The following is a 10,422-nucleotide window of genomic DNA, read 5'->3' on the forward strand; positions in this document are numbered from 1 at the left end:
TTTCATATACATACATAGCATATGTGGGTTTTTTCATATGTTTTTAGGATAGATTATTTCCTTTGCATTTCTGTTCCTTTAAGCCTGGACAGCTGTAGTAGCTTACTGTCTAATTTCCCTTTTATTATTTCTCTTTATATTACTGTCATATTTATATTGCAGGCCATTGCTTCATCATACAAGGCTTCCAATTACATATGAGGGAGAAGATAAACCCTTTACCTTAAAATTCAGTGCTATTTCTGCTACAGTCTAGTTCCAGACTTGGCTCTCAAACCCAAGATAGTTCCCCTATTTTCCTGAAAATGGCCTGATTTTTTATCTTATAATGCTTTTGCTCATGTAATACAACACTGACTAAAATTTTCATCTCCAGTGTTCCCCTCATTTTGAGCTATTTAAACCACTCCATCGAAATAGGTATTCCAGGAAAACTTACCTAAATGTCCTGTCCCACAGTGATTTTTCCTTCCAATGAACTACTGAAATACTTGAAATGCAACTGATTTCTGTGCATTGATTTTATATCCTGACACTTTACTGAATTCCTGTACAAGTTCTAGCAGACTTGGAGTGGAGTCTTTTGGGTTTTCCACATATAGTATCATATCATCTGCAAAGAATGATAGTTTGACTTCTTCTTTGCCAATTTGGATGTCTTTAATTTCTTTTTGTTGTCTGATTGCTGAAGCTAGGACTTCTAGTACTATGTTGAATTGCAATAGTGATAGTGGACATCCCTGCCATGTTCCTGATCTTAGGGGAAAAGCTCTCAGTTTTTCACCATTGAGAATGATATTCGTTGTGGGTTTTTCGTAGATGGCTTTGATGATATTGAGGTATGTACTCTCTATCCCTACACTTCGAAGAGTTTTGATCAGGAAAGGATGCTGTACTTTGTCAAATGCTTTTTCAGCATCTATTGAGAGTATCGTATGGTTCTTCTTCTTTCTTTTATTAATGTATTGTTTGACAGTGATTGCTTTGTGGATGTTGAACTGACCATGCAGCCCAGGAATAAATCCCACTTGGTCATGGTGAATAATCCTTTTAATGTACTATTGGATCCTATTGGCTAGTATTTAGGCGAGAATTTTTGCATCTGTGTTCATCAGAGATATTGGTCTGTAATTCTCCTTTTTGATGGGGTCTTTGTCTGGTTTGGGGACCAAGGTAATGCTGACCTCATAAAATGAGTTTGGAAGTTTTCTTTCCATTTCTATTTTTTGGAACAGTTTCAGGAGAATAGGTATTAATTCTTCTTTAAATATTTGGTAGAATTCCCCCGGGAAGCTATCTGGTCCTGGGCTCTTGTTTTTGGGAGATTTTTGGTGACTGCTTCAATCTCCTTACTGGTTATGGGTCTGTTCAGGTTTTCTATTTCTTCCTGGTTCAGTTTGTTTATATGTCTTGAGGAATCCATCCATTTCTTCCAGATTGTCAGATTTGCTGGTGTATAGTTGCTCGTAATATGTTCTTAAAATTGTTTGTATTTCTTTGGTGTTGGTTGTGATCTCTCCTCTTTCATTCATGATTTTATTTATTTGGGTCCTTTCTGTTTTCTTTTTGGTAAGTCTGGCCAGGGGTTTATCAACCTTATTAATTCTTTCAGAGAACCAGCTCCTAGCAAAATAAGTGAATCAGAGAAAGACAATTATCCTATGATCTCCCTGATATGAGGAATTTGAGAGGCAGGGTGTGGGGGTTGGAGGGTAAAGAAGGCAAAAATGAAACAAGATGGGATCGGGAGGGGGACAAACCGTAAGAGACTCTTAATCTCACAAAACAAACTGAGGGTTGCTCGGGAGAGAGGGGGTTTTGAGAGAGTGGTTGGGTTATGGACATTGAGGAGGGTATGTGATATGGCGAGTGCTGTGAAATGTGTAAGCCTGACGATTCACAGACCTGTATCCCTGGGGCAAATAATACATTACATGTTAATAAAAATAATTAATAGAAAAAACGAATATCTGAAAAAAAATTACATTACTGGGGCACCAATCCTGTTAGCAGCGAGAAAGATTGACACATTTGTCGAGTTATAGAGTGGATTTTAAATTTTTGGATTTTTTTCCAAATTAATATTTATGGTTTTAAGAATATCTCTTTTCTCTGGCACTTGGGTGACTCAGTTGGTTAAGCATCTGACTCTTGATTTTGGCTCAGGTCATGATCTCAGGGTTGTGAGATCAAGCCCCTAGTATGCACTGAGCATAGAGCTTGCTTAAGATTTTCTCTCTGCCCCACCCCTGCTCAGGCACATGATCACTCACTCTCTCTCTCACATTAGTAAGGAATTTAGAATTTGTAATATGAATATTATTTATTTTTATGATTTTCCAGAGAAATATGAATCTTAATGTATATAGCCAACCTATTTTCATGATACAACTTTCATTTATCCCACTGTAACTTTCCTTTAAAACTATTGAAAAAAATTTAAAAATAAAAATAAAACTTTTTTTTTAGGGACGCCTTGGTGGCTTAGTTGATTAGGTGTCTGCCTTTGACTCGGGTCATGATCCCAGTGGGATCAAGTCCACCTGGGGCTCCTTGCTCAGTGGGGCTCCTTGCTCAGTGGGGAGCCTGCTCCTCCCTCCATCTGCCACTCCCCCTGCTTGTGCTCCCTCTCTCTCTCTCTCTGACAGATAAATAAATAAAATCTTTAATAAATAAATAAATAAATAAAACTTTTTTTTTTTTTTTTTTTAAATAAAATCCATTTTGGTCAATTGTCTTCTTCCAGATGACAAAGCTTCCCTTTATGCTATGGAGCCAATTCCTTATAGGACTGGCACCATCATGATTTATATGTTATATAAGTTTATAAGTTATATGACAAAAATGTCATAGAATTATTACCATGTGAAAGAGGAGGAACTACACCATAACTAAGAATCCAGATAATTCTGCAAGTTGAACAGTGTCGAGTTTGCATAATGGAGTTAAAATGTATACAGATTAAGCAATCAAACTAAACTAAGTAGTAATAATTTGAAGCTTAAGCTTATTTTGGAATGTAAAAAAAAAAAAAAAAAATGAATCAAGCAAATGACAAACCACACTGGCCTTGAACAACTCAGCTGTAATTCCGAGCGTGGTCTTCCTTATATGGCACTAACCTCCCTTTGTATTACGGACACTCAGTAGCCATACTCCTGCATCATCTAGGATAGGGATTCCCAACTTGGAGTCCTTAGATGGGCTTCAGGCATTTAATGTATATTTTAAAAATGTGTATGTGCATATTCTGGAAAGAAGGTCTTTACTTTTCATCAGCTTAAGATCTTCACTAAAACCACATACAATGTTCTTTTTCCTTGTGATGAAACCTTTCAGATGTCTCAAAATCTTAATCTTCTTCTTAAGTATCTTCTTTAGGCCTAATATCAGTACATCCTTCAACTCTTCCTTCCTTATCTAACAGGGATTCTATACCCTTCAACAATCTTATGAGGTCCTGATTTCCTTTATCCAAATAAATTCTAGTTTGTCAATATACCCCACAAAATGTGACATCCAGAATCTGACACTTTTGTAGTGAATTATGTGACCAATAGTGAGCTACTGCCTTCTGTTTTTTTCTGGAAACTATATTAGTATAGACTAATACTAATGTTCATGATTTCCTTTGTCTATGAGACACTACATGCATACTCTCACTCTGCTGAGAGCTCTGGTCCTGAATAGTAACATGCTTTGTGGTGTGGGGATCTCTCTGTACCATTCTTTTAAAACTATATTTGGGGCACCTGGGTGGCTCAGTCATTGAGCGTCTGCCTTTGCCTCAGGTCATGATCCTGGGGTCCTGGGATCAAGCCCTGCATCCAGCTCCCTGCTCGGCGGGAAGCCTGCTTCTCTCTCTCTCACTCCCTCTGCTTGTGTTCCCTCTCTAGCTGTGTCTCTCTGTCAAATAAATAAATAAAATTTAAAAAAAAAACCACTATATTAAAAATTTTTTAAAATACGTATACCATGTAGTAAACAAATGTAGTTATTTAGCCAATCTCTATGTGTTTTCTTTTGTAGTTCATCAGTTACATAACAAGATAAGAATTTGGATGGTTGCAGCTTGGTTATTGAAGAAAATTATAATCTGATCTCATGCCTTTTCCTATTTCATACCCCTTGACCCATCACTTTGATAGCCCTTCTGAAGTAATCTTCCTTTCCAGAGAAATCCCAGGCTTGAAAACTGATACCTCCTTTCCTCATAAAGCCAACAGAGTTGGCTTATTTCAAGCTATGTCCCTCATTTTCAGGATTGGGTTTAAAGCTGTTTGTGTTCTTGCTTACACCCCTCTGTATATGATTGATTTTGGAGACTTTGAGTTAGGTGAGAGATTAAATTTTTAAAACTTGTATTCCTTAAAAAAGAAAATGATCAACAACATATTTTTAGGATGCTTACATGAGGCAAATACCAATGCTATTTTGTAACTAAGGAGCATCAAATGATATTAAAAGACATATATCATGATTAGGGAATTATGTACTATTTAATGGATCATTTAGTTTTTTTAATATTTTGTATAATTCTAAAAATTGATTAGAATTAATTTTGCATCTCTTAAGTATTGACTTATAAGTAAGCATAAATGAAGACCTTATTAAATAATTAGTTGACATTCCTTGGGGTTTGACTAGCTTAGATTCAAATTAAGCACTGCAAATACTTCTGAAATTTTGTTATTCTCTCAAATGGAGGAATTTTGGAAAAAATCAAAAGACAGTTTTTAATAAGTAGATGAATTAAAACATACAGTCAACTCTCGATTATTCAAACTAATGGAGGAAAGGATGGAACAAGCATTACTATTTCTTTAGTTCCTACCCCCTCAGACAATTGTTGAGAGCCTCATTCCAGACAAATCCTTTGGCTTTCCATCTTGTTGTATTTCCTAGCGTTGAATCCAGGATGCAGTCTGAAATACTGTTTACATTTGAGTTGACCAGAAAGTTTCATGTTTTCACATTCTGTTCTTCTTAGACACATTTTTTAATCCAGTGCTTTAGCACTGCTTTTGTGCTATTAAAATTCACATGAGAAACTGATAACATTGTCATTAGGATATTATCCTCATGGCTCATAAAATTAGTTTTATATTAAAAAATCTTATCTTTGAATTATAATTTACAGATAATTATAACCTTTCAAAGGCATTACCTCATGGTACCAAACTGCTTTTTAATTTTTTAATACAAAAATTTTATGACACTTTTTTATCTGAAGAGTGTGTCATAAAAATTCTTCCAACTTTTTGAATTCTTAATGGGTGCAATATTTCTGAGTACTATATGTGTTTGTAAAAGGGAAGAAATGCTGAAGGAATTTATGTGTGAAAACACTATGTTGCGTGTATATAATACATCATTTTCTCTACTAATTAACTGCACACAGTGTGCTATTATCCAGACATAAGTATTCATGGGAACGCATGTATCTGGATAACTATGAGTTGAAATAAACACACCTGCCTTTTATTTCAATAACTGCACATTCAACTCCACATAAGGTATTTATTTGAATGTGACCTCCATATACATGAGAAAACATTGGTTTCATTGTTCAATTTTTTTGTTGATGTTTTGTTGTTGTTGATTTAAATCTAAAATAGGTACAAACTGTGGATAATGCTTCTCTGGAAAACTTTGCATGCAGGGAAAAGGAAATTCAAAGATAAATCCTATGAAAAAACATTGCAATTGTTTTGTCTTATATTTTGCCTCACTATATGTTGAAGCTAAATTCTTGTGTAACGTAGCAATGCTACACACTAAAGCCAAAGTGTGTACAGACAATAAACCCACCTGGAACTGTGCCTACTTTAAGTCAAATAATTTAATTATCTTTCTTTACAGAATAAAATTGTTGATCTTTGATTTGGAGAATCTTTTTTTCTCAAGAAGCTTTTTCCTTGAATAGTGTATTAGAATATGTGTAAGAAATCATGTTTTCTATTAGGCAGTGGAAGTGTTTGTTTCAAGGCTTATTTTAAAGTCTACATAGTAGTTTCCCCTGCCCCCCCAACCACCACCCCATATAAGACATATTTCTGTATAGTCAGTTTTAACTGACATGAGCCAGAAAATTGAATTAGGGTGACTTTAGGAGTCTTAACTTTGAATTTCCTACTTTTCATTGCATGTAAACTCTCAACCACATGTAATAGTTTCAGCTCAAGTTCTAGCTTGTACTTTGCATGTTAAAGCTATAAAAAGTCTATTTATGCTGGAAAGAATTTATGGCTATTGTTCCGCTATCACCTAATTGATAAAATTTATAAATAAAGACTGACTTTATTTATGTAGACTTGTCTTTCTGCCTTAGGGAGTGAACTACTTTATGTCCAAGGGTATCCTAGATGATTCACCAAAGGAAATAGCAAAGTTTATCTTCTGTACAAGAACACTAAATTGGAAAAAACTGAGAATCTATCTTGATGAAAGGTAAAAAAAAAAAAAATTTCAAGTTTTCATCAGAAATGAGTTAGATAATGCTTTTAATGAGTTAAGCTTTACTTTTAAAACTATACCATATAGCGGTCATGTAGTTGAGAAATTTTTCTCACAGCTATTTATAACTGCCATTGTAGTCTGAAAGCAGACAAACAGTATGTAAACAAATGAGTATGGCTGTGTTCTAATAAAATTTTATTTACAAAAATAGGTAGTGGGCCGTATTTGGCTCACTAGCTATAATTTGCCTATCCTTACCATAAACAATTGATAGAAATTAAAGATTATGATCTTATAATCATGGTTGAGCTCAGCAAGAATTGAAGTGTAGTTAAACAGAGGATGACTATATATTAGATTGTCATTGATAAAAAATACGTGTGCACATATACAAATATTTATACACACATGTACACACATACACTTACACAAATATTTATTTAATTGTAAATAACCCAAATGTATATAAGTAGATTTATTACCTCCATAAGATGGGGTACTGATGAGTCATTAAAAAGAATGACTCAGATCTGTGTGTAAAGATATAGAAAGCTGTTCATAATATACCAGATGAAATGAGAAAAGCAAATACTAGAAAAATATATACTATATGTTGACATTTTTTAAAGTCTACATAAATAGTTGTTACCTCTGGTGGTGTGGATTGCTGTGAAAAGTGAAAACTGTTATTATTTTCATAGTTAAAAAACATAAAGAATTCTGTTGCTATTTGAATTTAGCCAAAACACACACACACACACACGACAAGAAGCTGCCCCTTTTAATATTGCAAAAATTTTTTCTTCATTTTATAATTAGAATTACTAGTTTCACCTTACTTTGTTATAACCTATTCACATAAAATTTAAAAATTATTTAATGTCTCAAATAATCAGAGTTGAATTTTTTAATTTTAAGGATTATGTATACTTTGTAGGATTAGCTGATCTGAGAATCAATAATAAAGTTTCATCCAAAAACATAACTTATGAGTCCTTATCATTTTTTTAGTAGAGAACTGTTGACTAAAGCTATATCTTTTTCTTTTTCCACTAGGAGAGATGTGTTGGATGACCTTGTAACGTTGCATAATTTTAGAAATCAATTTTTGCCTAATGCACTGAGAGAATTTTTTCGTCATATCCATGCCCCTGAAGAGCGTGGGGAGTATCTTGAAACTCTCATAACAAAGTTCTCACATAGATTCTGTGCTTGTAACCCTGATTTAATGCGAGAACTTGGCCTTAGTCCTGGTAAGAATATGTATAGTGAATTCCTTCCATTCCCCTTCCCACCTGTAGGTAAAAATAGTAGTATATGAGACTTTTTTTTTTCTCACCCTGGGGAAACATGCTTTCAGTCATTACAAGTATTTCTTTTACTACTTGTAGCAATGAGTAATTCTATAGACTACAACATTTATGTGAGTTTAGAATATTTTGTCATGGCTGTCATTTATATGTAGTAAACACACTCTTTTAGGAAGAAAGTTAAGACTTAGCTATAGATGCTTTAAAATTATTCTTGATTGAGAATTGGGTATTACTAATTTAACTAAAAACTTGAGAAATTATTTTTAAAGCTTTTCATAGTTTATATATTACATAGGTTAACACCTAGAATTTTTCTACTAAAATTTATTTTTAATACAACTAATTTTCATAATGTGTGTATGAGTATATATCTACGTATGTGCAATATAACCTGAGTATCCTGTGTATTTTTTCATTTGATAGAGCTTCACTTTTCTCTTCATCTCAAAAATTTTATTGTGCTTATTAAGTGGAGATTACAAAAACATTTACCCACCATATGAAATTGGTTGAAAATGCTTTTATAAAACATAATATTTAACTTTGCTTTATTAAGACTGCAGGATTCTGAAATTAAAACCCCATAATACTAGCAAGTAGTTGTAGCAAATAATAATACAAGTATCTTGTGGTTTGTTACTATTTTGATAGTAAACATCAGATATTGCCTTGTGTAGATATAAAGACGTTTTGTTGTTGTTGTTGCATACTGCTCAGGTTTAACAATCTTGTCCCTAAAAATTTACTTTTGAAATTAATACATAAATTCCATGGACCTTAAAATACATGTCTCAAAGGAAGATATTAATTTAATAATCTTATAAATTGTTTACATTTTATTTTGAAGGACTGTTAATGCATGTCTTTGTCATTAAATATTTTCCAGTTAGATTTTTATAAAAACATTCTATGTAAATAAATATGTGGGGTTTTTTTTAAATAAGAAGTAGTTTTTTAACTACTATACTTGTAACAGTACAAATGTATTTTACGGGTCATTGAATGGGAGTATCACATTTGAAAGCAAAGATGAAAATAAAGCCAATTCTGAAATTTTTTATTTTGGAATGAGCTTTTATTATAAATTCCTAAACTATTCTAAAATGCTTTAGGAGTTGAAGGAAATAGTCATTAATTGGTGGTCGGTTAGGATGATCAACTATCCCTGTTTGTCTGGGACTGAAGAATTTCCCATGACAGGATTTTCAATGCTAAAATTGGAAAAGGCCCAGACAAACTGAGATGAGTTAGCCATTCTATGTTTAGTTATGAGCCAATCTCAATTTATTTATATTATGAGAAATTTTGCATTAGATAATTCCTTTGGGACCACATTTTTCAAACCACCTAATAATTTGAGGTGTTTCTTTTTAATTCCAGATGCTGTCTATGTACTGTGCTACTCTTTGATTCTACTTTCCATTGACCTCACTAGCCCTCATGTGAAGAATAAAATGTCAAAAAGAGAATTTATTCGAAATACCCGTCGTGCTGCTCAAAACATTAGTGAAGATTTTGTAGGGCACCTTTATGACAACATCTACCTTATTGGCCATGTGGCTGCATAAAAGCACAGTTGCTAGGACTTCAACTATTAACTTCAAACTAAAGTTACCCAAGGACTTATTTAGCAGATATGGGGGTTACATTAGTGCTGGTCATTCTAGCCTCTGTATACAATCAAGCTCGAGTGTACACCTTTTTTTTCCCTTTTACTATTTTCTTTTTTAGTAATTTCCTTGGGGAACTAAAGAATTTTGCAGAATTTTTCTTAATTTTGCTTATCATGTTTTGCACAAAGCAGAGCCATTGTCTGACACAGCTATTTAAGAATGTTCAACTGACATTATACTCTAAAAGATGGTATATTTGTGCATTAGATTTGCTTGAAAAACTACTCATTTTCATTCTTTTTTAAAATACCATGTAATGTGTACATATTTAACTGAAGAGATTTATAATCATAATTATTTTATTGTAAAGATTTTAACTAAAGCCCTTCCTTTTCCTCTCAAACTGAGTTCTGAAATTTATTTGATTCTGATCTGAGCTTATTACTGTCTTCATAAAAGTTGGATCTGACTTAGATAAAGACAAATACCAGTTTCTCTTTCCTTTGAACTTTATAAGAATATAGATTTATTACTAGTAATAAGCAAAACAGGCACTTATTTTTATAATATAAATTTGTCGCTCGACTTTCCATTTTTAAAAGTTTTGAGTTACTCATTTCTCAATAAGTCCTTTAAACTATTTGAGATAGCAAAATATGTTGAAATCTAGGATTCCCATACATAGGAACAGAATGCTATTAAAATTTATATCTCTTGTAATTAGTCAAAATTTGCCATTCTCTTAACTTGATAATTTCTGTTTACATTCAGTTGAGAAGGGGGTATTGTGAGTTAGTCATCCAATAATATTTACCAAGAACCTTCTGTGTACTAAACACTGTGCTAAGTAGCAATTCCTAGACATGGGCCTTGCCTTCATAGATGTTACATGATTGATAAGGAAAAATACTGCTTTCTAAGCAGGGTCGGGCCTGATTAGTACTTGGATGGGAGGAAAAATACTGCTTCTTGGAGAGTATATGTATGAAGCATAGCTTAATTAACAATTATTTAATTATGAAACACTTAGCATTGAA

The 10,422-nt window shown here is 33.1% G+C and overlaps 1 protein-coding gene across 2 annotated transcripts in view; it reads left to right on the plus strand.

Moving 5' to 3' along the window:
* Positions 1-9,866, plus strand: part of LOC111155303 (F-box protein 8) — a 48,078-nt gene extending 38,212 nt beyond the window's left edge. For both annotated transcript variants that reach the window (XM_022515448.1, XM_022515456.1), the window contains exons 4-6: positions 6,332-6,450; positions 7,516-7,712; positions 9,153-9,866. In XM_022515448.1, the coding sequence (XP_022371156.1) occupies positions 6,332-6,450; positions 7,516-7,712; positions 9,153-9,340 (504 nt within the window). In that variant the 3' untranslated portion in view covers positions 9,341-9,866. The remainder of the gene's footprint in view (positions 1-6,331; positions 6,451-7,515; positions 7,713-9,152) is intronic.
* The last annotated feature ends 556 nt before the right edge of the window (positions 9,867-10,422 follow it).

The sequence above is a fragment of the Enhydra lutris genome, unplaced genomic scaffold (genome assembly GCF_002288905.1).
Source record: "Enhydra lutris kenyoni isolate GAN:26980312 unplaced genomic scaffold, ASM228890v2 scaffoldscaffold3, whole genome shotgun sequence".
NCBI lineage: Eukaryota > Metazoa > Chordata > Mammalia > Carnivora > Mustelidae > Enhydra > Enhydra lutris.